The 20,519-nt window shown below is 56.0% G+C and overlaps 1 protein-coding gene across 1 annotated transcript in view; it reads right to left on the bottom strand.

Moving 5' to 3' along the window:
- DPP6 (dipeptidyl peptidase like 6) overlaps positions 1 to 20,519 on the bottom strand; it is a 795,167-nt gene that overhangs the window by 21,949 nt on the left and 752,699 nt on the right. The window contains exons 17-18 of the mRNA XM_052638993.1: positions 11,909 to 11,956; positions 3,095 to 3,193 (exon numbers count right to left, since the gene is read on the bottom strand). Coding sequence (XP_052494953.1) covers positions 3,095 to 3,193; positions 11,909 to 11,956 — 147 coding nt within the window. The remainder of the gene's footprint in view (positions 1 to 3,094; positions 3,194 to 11,908; positions 11,957 to 20,519) is intronic.

Genomic DNA, 20,519 nt, shown 5'->3' with positions numbered 1-20,519 from the left:
CGGTGTGGGGACCGTTCCTGTGGGAGCCCGTGAGCCCACACGGATGGAGGAGGAGGAGGAGGAGGAGGGCCTGGGCTAAGAGATCGGGTGGGGGAGGCAAGGAATGAGATCTGGCCTCCAGGTAACAGACTTAGAGAAAACTGGCTGGGAGGAGGGACGGGGCAGGGCAGGAGGCTGAGGTCTGAGGGCGGAGGCTGGCCGGCCTCAGAGGGCGTGACCTGTGAAGTCCTGTGGGCCCCTGAGAGGCCCCAGCTGGACCAGAAGCTCTGCCATCATCATAAGCCTCCTGCTTTCATTCTGTTCGGGCCCTGCACATGACGGGGCCTGCCTGAGGTCTGCATGGAGAGATAAAGGCAGCGGGTGGGGCAGGCCCGCGGAGGCTGCCTGCCTGCTTGCTCATCCACCCTTCCACCCACCCTTGCCTCCAGCTCTCCATCCATTCGTCCCTCCATCAATCTAGAGGCATCCTGTGTGTTTGCCTTGGTTCTTCCTTACAAAAGGAGAGCAGGAAGACGAATACCCAGTTAAGGAGAGGGCTCTCGTGACCCTGGGTCTGTCCTGAGTGACAGGTGCTGCACGACAGTTTGCACCAGTCACGGACGCCCTCCCCGGGGGCAGCCTAGACTTCCCTAACCCCCTTCCTGGAGGTACGGAGGCTCCACCCTGAGCCGTCAGAGTCAGTTCTCTCTACACTCGGCGGGGAGGGGGAGGCAGACAGGACCTGCATACAGGCTTCGGGGCAGTGGGGGCAGGTTTCAGGCCCGTCCCACGCGGGGGTGCCTGGCCCGTCCCACGCGGGGTGCCTGCCCCGTCCTGGTGACCCACGCACAGACCCCATGGGGGCTGCACGCCTCTTTTCTCCCCCTCCTGTTAGAGCCACGACTCCTGGGGTCTCAGGAGCCTCGTTTGCGGCCTGGACTCCCACCCTTCCTGCCGCTCGCTTTCTGTTCTGTGGTTCCCCGCACCCTGATGACGGCATCTGTGGGCCGCCCTGCTCCTCCATCCTCTTTCTGACTGATGGCCCCTCTCCCGCTCGGGACTGGACATGCCCCCTGGACATGCAAAGCTGCCCGCGCTTCCAGGTCCGAGCGCGTCCTGCCGGGATCCATGAGTATTTCAGGGACATCGAGGGAAATCCAGACCCGGAGAGACAGTGGGGTGGCCCTGGCCCGGCGGGCAGAGATGTCCCCGCCAGGCGTGACCACAGCCTCCACTCACACTCCTCCTGGGCTGGTTTCTTCTCTATCAGCCTCCGACGCACTGAGCATGCGCAGGGCCAGAGCAACCAGCTGTGCCCACGGGCCCAGGGAGGGGTCACTGCTGCAGCTCAGTCTCCCCCCGCTGCACCTCTCCCCCCCATCTCCCCCTCCCTGCACGTCACCCCACCTGCACCTCTCCCCACCCCCCGTACCTGTCCCCCTAGTATCTCTCCCCTCCTCACCTCTCCCCCCTGCACCTCCCCCCCATATCTCTCCCTCCCTCACCTCTCCCCACACCCCACACCTCTCCCCCCGTATCTCCCCCTCCCTGCACGTCACCCCACCTGCACCTCTCCCCACCCCCGCACCTCCCCCCCCAGTATCTCCCCCCTCCTCACCTCTCCCCACCCCCGCACCTCTCCCCCCCAGTATCTCTCCCTTCCTCCCCTCTCCCCCCAGCACCTCTCTCCCTCGTATCCCCCCCGCACCTCTCTCCCTCGTATCCCCCCCGCACCTCTCCCCCCTGCACCTCCAGCAATGATTAGGAAGCTTCCAGTACCATATGACTCTGTGCGCCCAACAACAGGACGCAGGTGAAGGAGATGGGGGGGGTGAGGGCCCCCACGTGGAATCACCCGTCAGCCTCCTCACTCTGTCAAGAATCCTCCCTGGATGGATGCCTCCTTCTTCTCTGCCCACCGAAAGAGATTCCAGGAGCCCCTTCGGAGCCCGCTCTGCTGGGAAGCTCCACGGGACCCCAGTCCCCTTTCCTGCTCTCCCTGGAGGCCCTGGGCCCTGCCTTCCTGCTCTGAAGGACTTGGCTTCATGGGATGTGCAGTCTTGGGCGGGGAGGCAGTGGGGAGGGGAGCTGGATTGTGCTCTGTGGCAAAGCCTTGGATCCTGCCCTCAGGGGCTCACAGGCTGGCAGGCGGCCAGATCCCATCTTACAGGGATGCTTAACAAGACTCCAGGGCTCACGGGCCCCAGTGATGAGCTGCTGCCCCACTGAAGGGAAAGGGCAGATGATGAGGAGCTCCCAGACGCCATCTGGGGAGACAGATACAGGCTCTGGCCACCCTCCCTCTGCCACCCCAGGGCCTGCATTCAGGCATCACTCTTTCCCATCCATCCCTGGCGACCTTCCAAGTTAGCTCCCAAGACCTCAGAGATGATGGGCAGATGGTACCTGGATGGGTGACTCAAAAATGACTTCGAGGTTTGCGGCCTGAATGACCTGGAACCAGTCCACACACTAAAGGTGTCATCGCCCACAGCAGGACAGCGGGAGGGACACGGTGATGCGGGGACTGGAGGGCGGACGCCCAGTGGGCAGTGGGGCCCCGGGCTGGGTGAGCAGGACGCCGTGTGCAGAGGTGACGAAGCTGCTGGGACCCCCTTCCCGCCTGGAGCTCGGGTCCCATCCAGCCGGGCCCCAGGGCTCTCAGGGGAGCCTGCCACAGTAGAAGCTCACGGAAGCTCACTGAAGGGCTGAACAGACAGCTCAGAGAGAGAAGGACACAGGCCAAGGAGGGGCGCTGATGGTCTCCAGCTGCGAGGACACCCCCCCCCACAGCCCGTGAGCTACATGGAGAGGCGAGATGACAAGCAATAGGGCGTCGGTGGCACAGAAAGGGAACGTCTGGGGGGAGCCCCTGCCCTGGGTGGTGTCTAGGCCTGCTCCCTGCCAAGGAGAGAATTTTCATCTGGACCACGTCTAAACTGTCGGCCTCCGGGGGACAGAAATCACCGCTCCTGTTTATTTCTGTCTGGCACAGAGCGAGTGTCTTGCCTGTGAACACAGTAGGCTTCCCCTGGCCCCCCACGCTGGGGGCCCCCGCCCCGCCCCCACCCCCCGCCGGCACAGCAATCGCGGCTGCTTCCCCCAAAGCACTCACTGTAGTCGTCAGTCTGGATTTTCCTGTATTCCACTGTCGGCATCTGCCGCTCGCTTACGGCTCTCTGCACGTGCTGGTTGGTTTCTAGATCAAACATCTCTGAAACAGACAGAACAATGATGTGTTCAGACCCCCGCTCATGGACGCCCGGGGGTTTCACGTGCCTCCTGACTCCTACGTCGGAGGACAGGATCACGCGTCCATGGTAGGAGCCAAGAGCCGCAGACGTTAGATTCCAAGCCCAGGTCAGGACAGGGGCGAGTCCAGGTCAGCCCGGGTGCTCCGGGCAGGCGGCGGGTTCCTCAACGGCGCCACGCTCCACGGCATTTCTCACACACGGGAATCATTCTGGGGGTGTGACTGGTCTCAGGACTGCTGTTTTTCTGGGGAACTGACATCATGTCTGTCAAGGCAAATGGTTTCCAAACGGAGTGGCCACAATAACACACTGGAAGAGAGGACAGGAGCTGGGGTGACCTTTGCCACTTTGTCCAGGAAAGAGGACTTGGCTTTCTTGCCTTAGCCATAGGTGGCCTGGCCCTGGAGACCTTCATTTGAGGTGGCTGCGCGGCCGTGTGAGTCCGGGTGCAGGGGGACGGGCCTGTCTCCCTCCAGGCCAGAGAGGTGGCTGCCCCCTTCCCTGCACCTCAGGGGCTGCTCTGAGACTCTTACGTTGCACCAGCTCATGAAGGCCTTGGCAGGGACCCTGTCCCTGCAAAAGCCCCCTTCTTCCATCCCCTGCAGAACTGGCCCTTCCCCCGACTGCTCCATCTGACACATGACTTCTTTTCTCCTCTCTCCCCGCAACCCTACCTGGGGACAACTCGTGGTTACATCGAAAGGAAGTTTTATCTCCAAGGGGCTTGACCTTTGGGTAGACAAGTCACTTGGAAATGGGTGTGAACCTTTTAAAAGAAGAACCTAGTCTCACAAGCATGCTGATAACTGCTTTTAAGAACAGGCCAGGCAGGTGAGCCAGCACTTAGGACCCCCAGCACTGAGTGTCCTTTCTGTGGGGCCATGGGGACCACCCTGAGCAGGACCCTCACACTTCCTCAGGGGCAGAGGCGACCAAAAGTTCCCAGGGCTGGTGACAAGCCAAGAAACAAGACAGAAGGCGCTTCATGAGTTTGCCCAGCACGTATTTGGATATTTAGCTTTGGTGACACGGTGAGAGGAGAAATGGTGAAACTACCTCTCAAACACATGGAGCTTTAGAAATGGTGAGGTCGGACCCCACCACCCGGCAGGCAAGCAGTCCAGTCCTTTGTGGAAAGTGAGAAAGGAAAGGTGTGTCCAAAAGGGCTGTGTTGACACACGGAGGTCCAAACAGCGCGTGAGTGAATGCTTAGTCCCTCAGTCGTGTCTGACGACTGCAACTCCATGGGCCGGATAGCCCGCCAGGCTCCTCTGTCCATGGGATCCTCCAGGCAAGAATACTGGGGAGGGTTGCTATTTCCTCTTCCAGAGGATCTTCCCGACCCAGGTATCAAACCCACACCTCTAATGTCTCCTGCACTGGCAGGGGGGTTCTTTACCACTAGCACCGCCTGTGAAGCCCGGAGGTCCTGGCAGACCTGACCTCAGCTCGGGGACCTGGAGACCCAGCCCGGAGGTGGCACCCTCTCAATCTCGCAGTCTTACAGACACATGAGGGAGGGGACCGCCAATCTCAGTGTGGCGAGAGCGCCCCACGGTCCTAACAGAGCAGAGAGCAGTCGTTTTCCCTGAGTCGGAACAGCCTAGGCCCTCTAACGCAGCGCCCCAGGCACACAGAGGAGCCGGTTTACGAGGTGTTAACTATCTCCTCCCCATGCTCTATCCACACTCTCAGGGCAGGACGATCGGGAGAGAGCCCCACCAGACGATGGAAGTAACGGCATTTCCCACGTTCTCTGCTGCCTCCGCGCCTTCGCACTTGCTGTTCTGTGTTCCCGGCTCCTCCCCTCCATCAGGTCAAAGGTCACCTACTCCGAGAGAAGCCCCTACCATCGCTCTCGGGTCCCCCTCCAGGTCCACGCTACACCAGCTCTCAGAGATTCGGTCACCGGGCTGGCTGCCCCCTCCCACGCCGGGCATCGGGCTCAGTCCCATCCCAGGGACCAAACATACCAGTTTCCAGCAGGAGTCGACCTGTCTGTGGAAATCTGACTCACGCCCGGACATGACGCATCTTCACAGCAGCCGAGCCTGGGTTTTGGCCCGAGGCTTTCTTTCTTTCCCCACATGGGAAGGACTGAATGGTCCCTCTGGGGGTTTCCAAAACCCCATGGGGCTCTGACGGTCCTGGTGGTCAGACCTCTTGGTGGTAGGAGCCAGGAGCCAAAGCAACCGAGGCCTATTAACCCCTGCTTCCCACACCAAGCAAAACACAACAAAAGCACATTTCAATCCAACTGATTTGAAAGTTGACAGTGTTTGAACACCCAGGTTACTATTTAATTTTGGGAACTGAGGAAATTCACTGTTGCTGTTCGGTCGCACGGTTGTGTCTGACTCTTTGCGACCCCCTGGGTTACAGCACATCAGGCTTCTCTACCCTTCACTATCTCCCAGAGCCTGCTCAAACTCAGGTCCATTGAGTCGGTGACGCCATCCAACCATCTCATCCTCTGTCGTCCCCTTCTCCTCCTGCCTCCAATCTTTCCCAGCGTCACGGTCTTTTCCAATGGGTCAGCTCTTCACATCAGGTGGTCAAAGTATTGGCGCTTCAGCATCAGTCCTTCCAGTGAATATTCAGGGTTGATTTCCTTTAAAATTGACTGGTTTGATCTCCTTGCTGTCCAAGGAGCTCCAAGAGTCTTCTCCAGCACCACAGTTTGAAAGCATCAGTTCTTTGGCACTCAGCCTTCTTTGTGTTCCCGCTCTCCCATCCATACGTGACTAGTGGGAAAACCATAGCTTTGACTATACGGACCTTTGTGGGCAAAGTGATGTCTCTGCTCTTTAAAATGCTGTCTCGGTTTGTTACAGCTCTTCTTCCAAGGAACAAGCGTCTTCTAATTTCACTGATGTTACCCAAGCCCAAGCTTATGGTAGAAGCTGGAGCACGGACCTCAGGCTTCTCTACCGTTCACTATCTCCCAGAGCCTGCTCAGACTCAGGTCCATTGAGTCGGTGATGCCATCCAACCATCTCATCCTCTGTCGTCCCCTTCTCCTCCTGCCTCCAATCTTTCCCAGTGTCACGGTCTTTTCCAATGGGTCAGCTCTTCACATCAGGTGGTCAAAGTATTGGCGCTTCAGCATCAGTCCTTCCAGTGAATATTCAGGGTTGATTTCCTTTAAAATTGACTGGTTTGATCTCCTTGCTGTCCAAGGAGCTCCAAGAGTCTTCCAGCACCACAGTTTGAAAGCATCAGTTCTTTGGCACTCAGCCTTCTTTGTGTTCCCGCTCTCCCATCCATACGTGACTAGTGGGAAAACCATAGCTTTGACTATACGGACCTTTGTGGGCAAAGTGATGTCTCTGCTCTTTAAAATGCTGTCTAGGTTTGTTACAGCTCTTCTTCCAAGGAACAAGCGTCTTCTAATTTCACTGATGCTACCCAAGCCCAAGCTTATGGTAGGAGCTGGAGCACGGACCTCACAGGGTCTTCTAGAAGCCTCAGCCCTCCAGCCCATGATCTGGACCTCTGTGTCTGCTTAAGAGAAGCCCGGGGGTAGGGAGCTAAGGGGCTCGGGGGTGCGGGTGGGGCTGTGGGTCAGACCAGAGGGATGGAGACGCACGAAGACAGGGGATCAGCGGGAACACAGAAGGAACGTCCTTGGGGACAAGAGCAGGGCCGGGTCCTTTGCTGTCAGAGAAGCAGCTCCAAGCTCCCACTTCTCGGGGCTGGACGGAGCTCCGAGAGAGTTGGGGTGGGGCGACCTGGATGGGCAGACATCACCAGGCAGGAGGCCTGGAGAAGCCACTCTAGGCTGGTTGTCACCTCTCTCCACACGTCTGCATGGGGATTTGACACGGCTGACGCCAGCTAAGCTTGAAGGAGCTTTGTGCTCAGGCTGACGCGCAGCCTACGAGCGAGACTCGCGTGGAGCTAAGGAGAACACAGACTTGCCACCGGAACGTGGAGCTTCTGGCTGGCTCCTGGGCATGGGAGCCGTGGCTTCGCCAGGGAGCCCCGGGTGTTCTAAATGTACACGGCGTTCTGACGGCACACGGCCTTGGCAGACGGCGTGTGAATAGCTAGTCCCTCTGTATTAAAATCCCACCCTTCACAGAACGGCACCACGGCAGCAGACTATTAAATTTAGTTAAATATTAGATTTCTCATTTAATGATTGCCCACACAACCGGTTTTATCAGCAGAGAGCTGGCTGTCCCACTGGGGAGTAGAGTTAAGCCATTTTATTTGTTCCCATAATTGCATTCAAAGAGGGCAGGGGCTCGGCGGAGGAAATAAGAAAAGATGGGCTTGTTCCCCGAGGAGTCTCTTTTGACGTGGGGGCTGTGGGGGCCTGCCGTCAGGAGCAGACAAATGGCCGCTCCTTAATTAAATGTGAGCCCCTCTAATATTTGACGGAATTAGCTATTATCAGATCTGGACACAGTGAGCCTGCAGGAAGCTGGGTGGCTCACGAGGGCTGCCTTCCAGCTGGGCCCCTGCGTGCAGGCGCCGTGTGGCCGTGGCTGTTCGGGACCCAGTTGGCTCAGGTCTTTGGTGGAATCGCCACTTGGCTGCATTTGGGGGCCTGAGTGACCAGTGTCGAATGGGAGCCAGCGAGCCACTGGGCTGGAGGAGAGAAGAACTGCCCTCCCCGTCTCAGGTTGCTGCCGGCAGCAGGAGGGCAGGGCTGGCACGGAGGGCGCTCGGTCTGGGCAGCGCTGCCCCGTTGCTGGGGTCTGGCCACCCGCCTGGAATTCCAGGCCTCCTGTAGTCCGGGCCTTTCCTGGCGTGTTTCAGGCAGCTGTCTCTGTAGCATCAGTGACCGCGGCATCCCAGAGGCGGCCCGCCCGCCCGGGGCTGCGCAGCTCAAGCCTAGTGTGGCACGGATGCAGTCCTAAAGGCGGCCACACGGTCTGGGGGCCATTGTTCTGTTTGCCGTGCCTGTTTCTCTCCAGGAGGATTATAAGCAACTTGGAGGCAGAGTGATGGAGTGTGGTTATAGTACTGGCACCGACGAGGGGCCACGTGTGGCCCCCACCCAGTCAGCTCCATTCTTGCTCAGAAAGCAGTAGCGGTGGACATGGCGCCTCCAACCCACCGCCCTCCAGAGTCTGCGACAGCTTTGGGCTTGCTGGGGCCAGGCGCACTCGTGCTGATCCCGCCTGACACCTCCCCATCGGTTGTCCCAGCTCCTGACAGGCCTGATGGTACAGCTGAGGCCCCTGTGTGGTCACCTGGAGGAAGATGGGGAGGGTGGCCACCAGGCAGGGGACCGAGAGAGCAGGTGGACTGGACCAGACAGCCGCCGGGCTGGGACGGTCTCAAACAAGAGCTGCACGCAAGGTGGTTTTGCTTCTTTGTAAAAAGCCGACTGAGGGAGCAGGAGGGAGAGATGCTGGCCAGGAGTTCTGGGGGAGGAGCCGCATTGGGAAGCCCAGGAACTTGGGTCCGGGGGCAGTGGTCACGACGCTGTGGGCGCCGTCGGGGGCAGACCACACTGTACCCGCCTGCAGGCACTCTGGACCCAGGCTGGGCTGTGTTGGGGAGACAGGGAGGCTGGCAGTCCCCTGCACCTGGATCACACCCTCTCCCCGAGCTCACACCCCTCACGTTTACCTCAAAGCGTCTATTTACACGGCTGTCGGCTCTGCCACCCCAGGGCCCGAGCAGCCTGAACACCCAGCACCTAATGCGTGCGCTCCGGCCCTGACCACAATTACGCTCTTCAGGAAACAGCTTCTAAATAATTCAGAGTCACATCTGTGACACCGCAGGCTCTGTTTGTAAAGAAGATTTTCTAAAGGGAAAGAAATCAGATAGTCCCAGGGTGGCTCTGGGGTCAAGGGGCAGAGGAGGGGAAAGGCAAAGAATTCTGAAACAGCAATTTCAAGTTCCAGAGTCGGGCAGGAATCCGGGAAATGGCTGCTGCCTTCAGAGACGGACGGGACCTTCTGGGGCCCTGCCTGCCATGGCCTGTCTGCCTGGGGCTGTCGCACAACGCAGGCCACAGGCTGGTTGTCCAGGCTCCCCAAGCGTCTCTAAAGGCCATCCCCCAGGGCCCGGTTGCCCTCGGGCTGCTGGGCTGTGGGTGGGTGGCCCCCACATCCATCTCCCCACCTGCACACCGGTTGGAACCGCCTTCCAGAAGAGTCGGGTGGCCCTGGGCTCTACTTGGGGCTCAAAGACCAGCAGGGACTCAGTGTTGCGTCAGGTTAGCCAGAGCGGCTTTTGGAGGGACCTTTGGGGAGGCTGTGGCTGTAAGCAGGTCACTCAGGTGGCAGCAGAATAAAGGCCTCCGCCCCAGTGACCGAAGCGGGCCCCAAGGTCACGACCTCGTGCTTGGGCTCGAGTGAATAAGGTCTGGCCCAGCCTGGCCATGTGAGCTCGGGTGAGCTGCTGTGAGATGGGCGCCCAGAAATGTCCAGGAAGCTGCAGGAGGCCAGCCCTTGATATTAGGTGGTCACTCGATTATGTAAAAAATGGTGAGCGTGGTCCCAACGGGGATTAAGCATTCAGGGTGCAGTTTAAGGGTTCAGTCCTGCTGACTGCAGAGCCCTCCCCCAGAATCTGCCCCCTGCTCATAGCTCTCCCTGCCCCGCCAACTGCACACCGAGGCTGAGCGGAGTTCACTGCAGGGCAAGGGTCTCTGGAGCAGGGAGAGGATGAGGCTGTGGTCGCCCAGCCGGCTTGGAGGCAGGGGTGTGCTGCAGGGGTGTGACCGCAAGGCTGCTGGTCAGTGCTGTGCTCCGAGGTGGGGGCGGGCTGAGTCCCCGCTGCTGGCTTGAGGCGGGACCAGCACTCTCCGGCTGGGCGCATGCCAGGTGTGCCCCTCTGCCTCGGGTCTCCTGGTCAGTTCTAGGGTGATGGGAGTGCCTGCCCCCCCGGGTGGCAGGGGGAGAAGACGGGTTAGAACACGCAGAGAATCTGCAGCAGTGGATCCGGCTCGTGGCTGGCTCTGTGAGGCCGGCCCAGCTCACTGTTTCCATCACCTCAACTCCTAAGGTCTCTGGGCCCCAGACCTGCCCTGGTCTGGAAGATGGTCATGGTGCAGCCTTGGCGGGGCAGGCATATTGTGTGGACTTCGGCAGAGGCGCCAGAAAGCTTTGATGGGCCTCCCAAGCACCTCCTCTGCGTCTCGGGCAGGGAGAGGCTCGGGAACCAGGGCATCAGCTCCACTCCCACCTGGGAGCAGCACGCCCAGTTCAACAGACAGACCCAAACCCGGGGGCACTGTGTTCTGTGCTGACACAGTGAGGGACAAGACAGGACGGGAGGCTCCGGAGCCGACCTGAGACCCGTCAGGAGTTAGTTCAGTTCAATTCAGATGCTCAGTCATGTCTGACTCTTTGTGACCCCATGGACTGCAGCACGCCAGGCCTCCCTGTCCATCACCAACTCCCGGAGTTCACTCAGGCTCCCGTCCATCGAGTCCGTGATGCCATCCAGCCATCTCATCCTCGGTCGGTCCCCTTCTCCTCCTGCCCCCAATCCCTCCCAGCATCAGGGTCTTTCCCAATGAGTCAGGAGTTAAACACCCAGGAAAGCCCCACTGCAGACTCCCCACCGCAGTGCCTGGAGGCTGAACTCCATGCTGCGGCTCTGATGCACCATTGGGAATTGCGACCTCCGGGTCTTATCTTCCAGGCAGCACCCTCAGATATTCCTGTGGTGTCAGCGTCTGGCGCGGAGCACACTAATGAATATATATAAGGAATGGACTCTGTATCCATCCACTCTCACATCCATTTTCTGGCTTTTTTTTCCTTTGCATTTAAATGATTTAATTATTTACTTTTGATTTCACTGTTATTGATCTTTAATTTTGGATTTCTGTCTAAATGTGCTGCTGGCGACCTCCTTTTCGAAATTTTCCCCCTAAGCAACTCTCCCTGGTGCCTGAAACCCTGCCATCGAGACAGCAGCAGTCCCTTGCTGAGAGAATTAAAGGAACTGTGTGAGTTGGGGCTGTATGAGGGAGGGTGCTGAGCAGGGTCCTGGTGCAACGGGGGTGCTGGTGCCCAGGAAGGGGGGCAGGTCGGGGGGAATGGAGGCTCAGACTCCTGGGGAATTAGGGCAGAGGAGGGCCGAGGCAGGAGCGACCAAGGCCGAGGGCTCCTGATTTTTGAGCTCTCCCGCCGGTCCGCCTGCTCCCATGGTTTCCACCTTTTTGTGTGAACACACATGTGCGCAGCTGGTCACCCCAGGTGTGTGGGTCCTTGAGAGTCTCTGGGAAGCTCCACCGCTGCAGCGGCCTAGGGGTGAAGGCCCCTGTGCCAGGCAGGTGCCCCCAGACCACAGAGGCAGATGGGCTGGAGGCGTCCACAGAGCCTCAGCCTGCGGTGGGGGGCTCCCAGAGCCGGGAGGGCGCGGCAGGCCCGGCTGGAGAGCCCAGCACTGGCTGTGCACGTCTGTGCGGCTCAGGTTCCACCTCGGGCGGGGCTCTGCCTAGGGGGTCGCAGACAAGGCTGGCTCACCCCAGGCGGCCTCTGGGCCTCGGCACCTGCGGCCTGCGCGCCCTCACTGGCCGGGAGATCTTCACGTCCATCACACCTAACAGTACTGGGGACGTGGGTTCATCTGGAGCCGCTAGGACATGACCACCGCGGTCTCCAAACAGAAACCGCGCCTGGATCATCTCTTAAAGTCTTTCCACTTCCCCTCCCCACGTCGCAGGGAGATTTAAGACAAGACCAAGGAGCACTTACTTTTCTTATCGGTCGTGTTGTGCACGGTCACCGTGGGGACCCCAGGACCTGCAGAGGGGTAGAGAGACAAGGAGGCCATGAGTTTTGCTGAGAACGAAAGAGAAACGAGCCTTGGTCGCCACGTGCTCCGTGGGGCTCTGGGCGCCCGGCCCCACGGAGGGCTGGAAGCATGGACGGCAGAGGCCAGGTCCCTGGGGGTTAAGGGCATGTCTTCCTAAGTTTGCATCTGTGTCAGTTACAAGGAACCCAAGTAGAAGCGCATGATTTTAGAGGGTCGTGATGACAGAAAACATCGATGCCCTTACACCTTCCCTGTGACCCTCCAGGCAGGACTTCAAGGTTTTCACTGAGTTCCGGTCAATCTACGGCCTCTGTCCTGAGTCACCCTTTGAGGCCGCCTTGCTGGCTCCTCCCGGGGGAAGCCCTCCCCTCCTGTCTCCTGGAATGCCTGGTTAACACTTCTAGGGTAACACGATCACTGTGCAAGTGTTCAGCCGTTTCCCTGCTCCCTGATGCAGCTTTCGGCTCTTAGGTTGTCCCGAAGCCGCAGGCCTGGAGTGAGAAGGGGGCCTGGCCAGCTGTGGGTCGAGTCTGTAGGTCAACTTTGTTACCCTTTTTAGCAAAAGGAGAGTCCGGCAAGAGAAAAGGGCTCCCAGACTTACTTTTCAGATATTCTGAAGGCATACTGAGAGGCAGGCGTGGATTTTTCCAGCCCCGTCTCTGCGCCTTCTCTGCACTCCTGTTCCACCTGGCAGTGTGGTGGGGGGCCTTCCCGCGAGACGTGAAGGACGCCAGGCTTGTCCCCCACCCCGCCCCAGCCCATGTCCTCTCTGCCTGAAGTCTCTGCTCCCAGACACAGGCTTTGTCTTCACTGAGTCTCTGCCCACACACCTCCTCCACGCCCCCAACTCCCGATGCAGGAGAAGCTCCCACCCACCCTGCCCAGCTCCCTTCCCCTCTTCTTTACAGAGTGCTGCCTCTTGCCATGACGTTGGACCCCAGAGTATGGATTTTCAGCATGTTTTCACTGTTCACTTCAACTGCACCAGAACAGAAGCCCTAGAATTTATATGAACAAATTCTGAGGCTTGGTCTTATTTATTGCCAGCACCTCCAGCATCTAGAGTGGTGTTTGGAACACAGTTGGGGCTTGATCACGTATCTGCGGACTGAACGCTGGGTGAAGGACCCCAGACCACAGAGGAAGGAGCTGGGGAAGCTGCCCCTTGACCCTGGTGGTCTGGGGAGACGGCAGGGAGAGAGGGAGCGAAGGCGGGTGGGCGGCAGTGGGCAGAAGGGGATGGATGTGTCCTGGGGGCTGGCGGGTGGGGGCTGCTGTTCCTCTGCCTCAGGCAGGAGACTCGGAGGTGCTCTGAGCTCATGGGGCGGCTGCATCTAAGCTGGGGGTTCAGACTATTTGGGCAGCTTCCCCAGGATCACCATCAGAACTCCCTGCCCACTTCCAAGGGGCCCAGTGACAAGGGGCTGAGATGAGAGCCGGGGGTCTGTGTGGGTCCCACCACCGCAAAGCTCAGAGCCCCGGCCATGCTCAAAGGCTGCAGAGTGGAATCCTAGTCCCGGGCCCGGAGAGGATGTGGCACAGAAGCCGTGGGGTCCGAGGTGCCGTGAGAGGGATGAGGGGCTGGTCCAGCCGGGGGGGGGCACCCCCAGACCAGCAGGGCCGAGAGAGAGCAGCCACGGCAGCCGTGGACTGCCCGTCCCCTGCCCAGGACTGGGCCCAGACACAAAGCCCAGGGGGTCTGGGGCCTTGTCTGGCCCACCAGGTGCCCCACCTCCATTTCCCCATAGGGAAGCCTGCCCAGATCAAATGCAGGTTATCCAGTTATATTTGAATTCCAGATAAACAATACGTATTTTCAGTATAAATATGTCCCAGGCGGTACTGGGATTTACAACTAAAAATTCATTTGTTGTTTACCTGAAATCAAGTGGCACCGGGTGTCCTGCCTTTTTATTTGCGGAATCAGGCGCCTTCGACCCGGGGTGGGGAGGGAGCAGCAGGGTTGGGAGACTCTGTGCGTTTAGCCTAAAGGGATGGCACCCACTGAAGGGGGGCTAAGTGCCGGCAGGCGGTGGGTTTCAATTATTGGGTCAAAAGAAGAGTTCGGGCTGGAAGATCTGTTTCCCCACGGGGCGTGTGTGGGGGAGAACAGAGCAGATACTGAGAGACAGTCTGCGTGTCCTTCCTCCGCACATTTCGGGGAGGGTACGTTTGCAAACAGAGCACATCCTCCATTCTTATTAATAATGTAAACAGTGATTATTTATTTAGTGCCTACTATGTCAAAGGCACTCTGCTAGGTGTTTATATGAATAATTCCTAGTCCTCCCAGCGGTTCTACAAAGCAGGCGCTTCCAACCGTATTTTGCAGATGAGAAAACACAGGCTTTGAGAGCTTTAAGTCTTCTGTCCCAGCAGTGCAGCAGGGAAGTTGCTGAGCCTGGATGGGGCCCTTCTTATTTTCAAATGCATGAACTCGATACGTGCGTGTATGCTAAGTTCCCTCAGGCGTGTCCGACTCTTTGTGACCCCATGGACTGCAGCCCGCCAGGCTCCTCTGTCCATGGGATTCTCCAGGCAAGAATCCTGCAGTGGGTTGCCATGCGCTCCTCCAGGGGATCTTCCCAACCCAGGGATGGAACCCAAGTCTCTTATGTCTCCTGCGCTGGCAGATGGTTTCTTTACCACTGAGCCCCCTGGGAAGCCCAGTGAACTTGGTACATGTTTCTAAAAAAATTCAAACACCACAGAAAGGGATAAAGTGACAGGTAAAGGTCCTTCTCACCCCACTTCCAGAAGTAACCTAAATGATTCTAAAATGTCCTAAAGTGTTTCCTGCATGTTGGGCTTCCCTGCTGGCTCAGCTGGTGGAGAATCCGCCTGCAATGCGGGAGACCTGGGTTTGATCCCTGGGTTGGGAAGATCCCTAGAGAAGGGAATGGCCACCCACTCTAATATTCTCTGCGTGTAGGTGGTCAAATTTACAAATAATCTATTATTTCAAACATAAAAAAAAACCTTTCATGTAAATATGCAGCTTTATAGAAACTTTAAGTTATAGCACATTGCCTCACTTTTTAAAGATAAAACTGAACACACAGATTTGAGGTCACCTGTGTCTCCTAATCTCAGTCTGCTCCCTTCCCAGAGGTTGACTTATCTTGGAGTTAGTATTTATCATTTCCATTTGTATTTTAAAGACTAGTAAAGTAATGGTCAATATTCTCCAAGCCAGGCTTCAGCAATACATGAACCGTGAACTTCCTGATGTTCAAGCTGGTTTTAGAAAAGGCAGAGGAACCAGAGATCAAATTGCCAACATCCGCTGGATCATGGAAAAAGCAAGAGAGTGCCAGAAAAACATCTAACTCTGCTTTATTGACTATGCCAAAGCCTCTGACTGTGTGGATCACAATAAACTGTGGAAAATTCTGAAAGAGATGGGAATACCAGACCACCTGACCTGACTCTTGAGAAATCTGTATGCAGGTCAGGAAGCAACAGTTAGAACTGAACATGGAACAACCGACTGCTTCCAAATAGGAAAAGGAGTACGTCAAGGCTGTATATTGTCACCCTGCTTATTTAACTTCTATGCAGAGTACATCATGAGAAATGCTGGACTGGAAGAAGCACAAGCTGGAATCAAGATTGCTGGGAGAAATATCAGTAACCTCAGATATGCAGATAACACCACCCTTACGGCAGAAAGTGAAGAGGAACTAAAAAGCCTCTTCATGAAAGTGAAAGAGGAGAGTGAAAAAGTTGGCTTAAAGCTCAACATTCAGAAAACGAAGATCATGGCATCTGGTCCCATCACTTCATGGGAAATAGATGGGGAAACAGTGGAAACAGTGTCAGACTTTATTTTGAGGGGCTCCAAAATCACTGTTGATAGTGATTGCAGTCATGAAATTAAAAGATGCTTACTCCTTGGGAGGAAAGTTATGACCAACCTAGATAGCATATTCTGGAGAAGGCAATGGTACCCCACTCCAGCACTCTTGCCTGGAAATTGCCATGGACGGAGGAGCCTGGAAGGCTGCAGTCCATGCAGTCGCTGAGGGTCGGGCATGACTGAGTGACTTCACTTTCGCTTTTCACTTTCCTGCATTGGAGAAGGAAATAGCAACCCACTCCAGTGTTCTTGCCTGGAGAATCCCAGGGACGGGGAAGCCTGGTGGGCTGCCATCTATGGGGTCGCACAGAGTCAGACACGACTGAAGTGACTTAGCAGCAGCAGCAGATAGCATATTCAAAAGCAGAGACATTACTTTGCCAACAAAGGTCCGTCTAGTCAAGGCTATGATTTTTCCAGTTGGTCATGTATGGATGTGAGAATTGGACTGTGAAGAAAGCTGAGTGCCGAAGAATTGATGCTTTAGAACTGTGGTGTTGGAGAAGACTCTTGAGAGTTCCTTGGACTGCAAGGAGATCCAACCAGTCCATTCTAAAGGAGACCAGTCCTGGGATTTCTTTGGAAGGACTGATGCTAAAGCTGAAACTCCAAGACTTTGGCCACCTCATGTGAAGAGTTGACTCATTGGAAAAGGCTCTGATGCTGGGAGGGATTGGGGGCAGGAGGAGAAGGGGATGACAGAGGATGAGATGGCTGGATGGCATCACCGACTCTATGGCCGTGAGTTTGAGTGAACTCTGGGAGTTGGTGATGGACAGGGAGGCCTGGCGTGCTGCAATTCGTGGGGTCACAAAGAGTTGGACATGACTGAGGGCCTGAAATGAACTGAACTGAACTGATTGTTACATGATAGGTGGTAACCAAACAATATCATGTGGCAAAAATGCGTTTTTCCACTACTCATGTACGGATGTGAGAGCTGGACCATAAGGAAAGCCGAGCACCAAAGAATTGATGCTTTTGAACTGTGGTGTTGGAGAAGACTCTTGAGAGTCAATTGGACTGCAGGGAGATCAAGCCAGTCCATCCTAAAGAAAATCAGTCCTGAATACTCATTGGAGGGACTGATGCTGAAGCTGAAGCTCCAATACTTTGGCCACCTGATGTGAAAAACTGACTCACTGAAAAAGACCCTGATGCTGGGAAAGATTGAAGGTGGGAGGAGAAAGGGATGACAGAGGACAACATGGTTGGATGGCATCACGGACTCAATGGACATGAGTTTGAGTAGGCTCTGGGAGTTGGTGGTGGACAGGGAGGCCTGGTGTGCTGCAGTCCATGGGGTCATAAAGAGTCAGACACGACTGAGCGACTGAAAAACAACAAAAATGTGTTATTAATAATATATACGCCACATACGGAATAACACAGCACACCTCAGTGGTTTGAACTGCCTTGATATCTAGTCTGACAACAGCAGGACGACGAGGCCAAACGCCCAGCAGGTGAGTGGGCATAGCCACCTGGGGGGAAGACTCAGCCACAGCTGTGAAACCTGATGATCCCTGACCCACGACCAGAGGGTTCCACCACCAGGCCTCGTCTCAGAGCGGGCCCTGTGCACAGACACACGGAGGCATGGAGATGGCTCTTCACCGCCACTGCATCTGAGCAAGAGCTGTCCGGCTAGCCGTGGGCAGGGGAGGGACCCCATGAACGCAGTCTGTCCACCCAGGGGAAGACCGCAGAGTGCAGGAGATGAGTAGGGGACACATGTGCACAAGGGCAAATGTGGAAAATGCTTCCCATGCACACGATCGAGCTATAGTCAGCACATTCCTAAGTCCAACAAAGTTAGCCAAGGCACCTGACACAGTGGGGCTACATACTACTACGCTGTAATAGGTTTATAATTCTTTTCACACAAATAATACATTACAAAAACACAGAAAAATAAACAAAATATGTTCAATCTCACAGGACAGTGCCTGGAAAAGCACAGTGGCCCAGCACAACAGCTGGCACGCAGGGGCTGGCATCCGTGAACAGGCGAGAATGACTGGAGGAGGGAGGGGTGGCGGGAGCCGGGGGAGCCAAAGGATGGTCAGCGATGGGAGGCGGAGGGCGAGCTGCGGGCCACCCACGCCTGACGCTGACGGGACGCACGTGTGCATCTTTGAAAGCCTGCAACTTGCAAGTTGCTATGTAGGGGACTTACTGTACCATGTTATTGGAAACATCGGGCTGAAGAATGCTAGAGGTCACAATACCACGATGGTGGAAATGGCGTCCACAAGTGGCGCCTTCATTTCAAACAGACGCACAGTGCTCTGCTCTGTGGACACGTCACGCGTCTCTGGTCCACCCCCTGCTCGTGGGTGTTCACACTGTGTCCTTCGGGTTTGTTGTGGTTGTGGTTGTTGTTAAGAACGCTGTCACAGAAATCCTCTAACACGTGTCTTCACACACAGGTAAGACTGTGCTGGTTAAGCTCACTAATGGCATTGCAATTGCTGTATTAAAAAGGCCGTACAGTCAGTTTTCACTAAATAGGCTTGTGGTTTCAAACACAAAACCTCCAAATCTCTGTGCTTTAATACAATAGGAGTTCAACCCTTGTGGCTGTTATACCCTGGGGAACTGGTCAGCTGCGGCCGTGCTGGTCCTCCTCCGGGATCCAGGTTGACAGGGCAGCCTTCATCTGGAAGCTATACACCCACGGGCGCAGGAAACCAGAGGGAGCTGCAGAAAATGCCTGGGGCCGTAGTTCACGCGCACTCCGGTGCCCTCAGTGGTGGAGCTGGAAAACCTCTCCAGAGGAGGGGCCGTGAACCACGTGTGATGGGAGGGTGGTCTGGAAGCAGCAGAGCACATGATCTCATCAGCCTACGGCTGACGGCGGATGGGGGTCTGTGCTATAACTTAAGAAAGGTGTGTGGGGGGTTTTTGTTTGCTTTTTTCTTTTGTTTGCCTTTACCATCCTTATAGGCACGTGTCTATCTTGGTGTTGCTTTGGTCTGCCTTTTCCAAATCTTGAGTGGGTTGACGCTGGGCAACTGCCTGTGCAATTCATGTGTGATGTGTGTGGACTGCAAACCGCCTGTCTCATCCGTGGTCCCTTCAGTCACGTTGCTGCTTGCGATCGTTATTTAGTAATGAGTTCTATCTTATATGAATATTCTCAGCAGCCTTACTTGTTACAGATGGACACTATAAACAACACAGACATCTACCAGCAAGGTGAAGGAACTGCTGCGGCATCACAGAGCAGTGACACACAGAGGCAAGCAGAGGAGCTGCTCTCCACCGAGCGGCTGCAGACCCTCCTCCTGCGCCCGTCCTGGCGTGTGCCTCACAAGGTGTCCTCGGCACCAGCAGCGGCAACTGTCACCATGAAAGCCACTTTCAAAAGACATAACTGCTCCTTCCAAGTTCCCACTACTCCCCAGACACACACACACACACACGAATCTTCAGGCCGGGGATCTGAGTCATCCCAGTACCTGTTCTGAATCTGGGGGTCAATGTCCTGAACAAAACGTTTGCTCAGTGGATTAGCAGCTCGTGTAGGACGGCTTCCTAAGCATATGCTTGGCCGTCATGTATCAAGGCAGCAAGTATAGACTCAGCTAAAGAAGGGCCCCCTAAGACCACCCTCTGGGTCCTGTGCTTTATTCAGGTCGTGGTTTCCTTGCTGACACTCAGCAACCCCGCCACCCCCAACCCTTTTCTCGAAGCAGCGAGGGGAGCTATCTTTACTTACAGGATGCGAATTGTATTCTCTTGTTTTCTGAGAGCCTCATCACAACCATGTCATCTTTCCAGTTATTTTAATATAGAATATTTTTTTTAGAATGGGCATCCCAGGTAGCGGAGCAGTAAAGAACCTGCCTGCCAACGCAGGAGATGCAAGAGACCCGGGTTTGATCCCTGGATTGGAAGAGTCACTGGGGTAGGAAATGGCAACCCACTCCAGTATCCTTGCCTGGAGAATCCCACGGATAGGGGAGCCTGCTACAGCCCGTGGCATCACAGAGTCGGACAAGACCAAGCACACACGTCAGGTCACATTCTTTAGAACGGCCGAACAGAAACAATACAAGTAAAAACTACATCTAAAGTGAAAGTCGCTCAGCCACATCCAACTCTTTGTGACCCCATGGACTATAAAATCCATGGAAATCTCCAGGCCAGAATACTGTAGTGGGTAGCCTTTCACTTCTCCAGGGCATCTTCCCAACACAGGGATTGAACCAAGGTCTTCTGCATTGTAGGTGGACACCGAAGTTAACAAGCGGCCTGTACGTATAATTTAAACGTATTAATTATAACCTAATCCTATCCAACTACTCACACCTCCTCTGTGAGGCCCCACCCCCAGGTCCACGGGCGTTGTGGTTGAGGTGCTAGGTCCTCCTCCTCTCATGCCATCACGCATGCTCCTCTGGCCCAGGTAGCCTCAACCCACGGCTCTGTGTGAATTTTAAGATCACCCATCATTTTGAGATTTCTATGATGCTTGGGCTCCTGAAAATGTGGCAGGTAATTTAGGAAAATACCTAACTCAAACTCACAAGAAATAGGGGAAAAGCAGGAGATTCCCAATTCGGAGTAAGATATTTGGGCTTTGTGATCGTTTGACCAGACCTGGGTTAGTGTTGCTGAGGATTTCTGTAAGAGGAGAAGAAACATGCTAAACACAGGAGGCCCACACACATGACCCCGGGGAG

Source organism: Budorcas taxicolor, chromosome 4, assembly GCF_023091745.1.
Source record: "Budorcas taxicolor isolate Tak-1 chromosome 4, Takin1.1, whole genome shotgun sequence".
Classification (NCBI taxonomy): domain Eukaryota; kingdom Metazoa; phylum Chordata; class Mammalia; order Artiodactyla; family Bovidae; genus Budorcas; species Budorcas taxicolor.
This window is presented reverse-complemented; position numbering and strand designations above follow the sequence as displayed.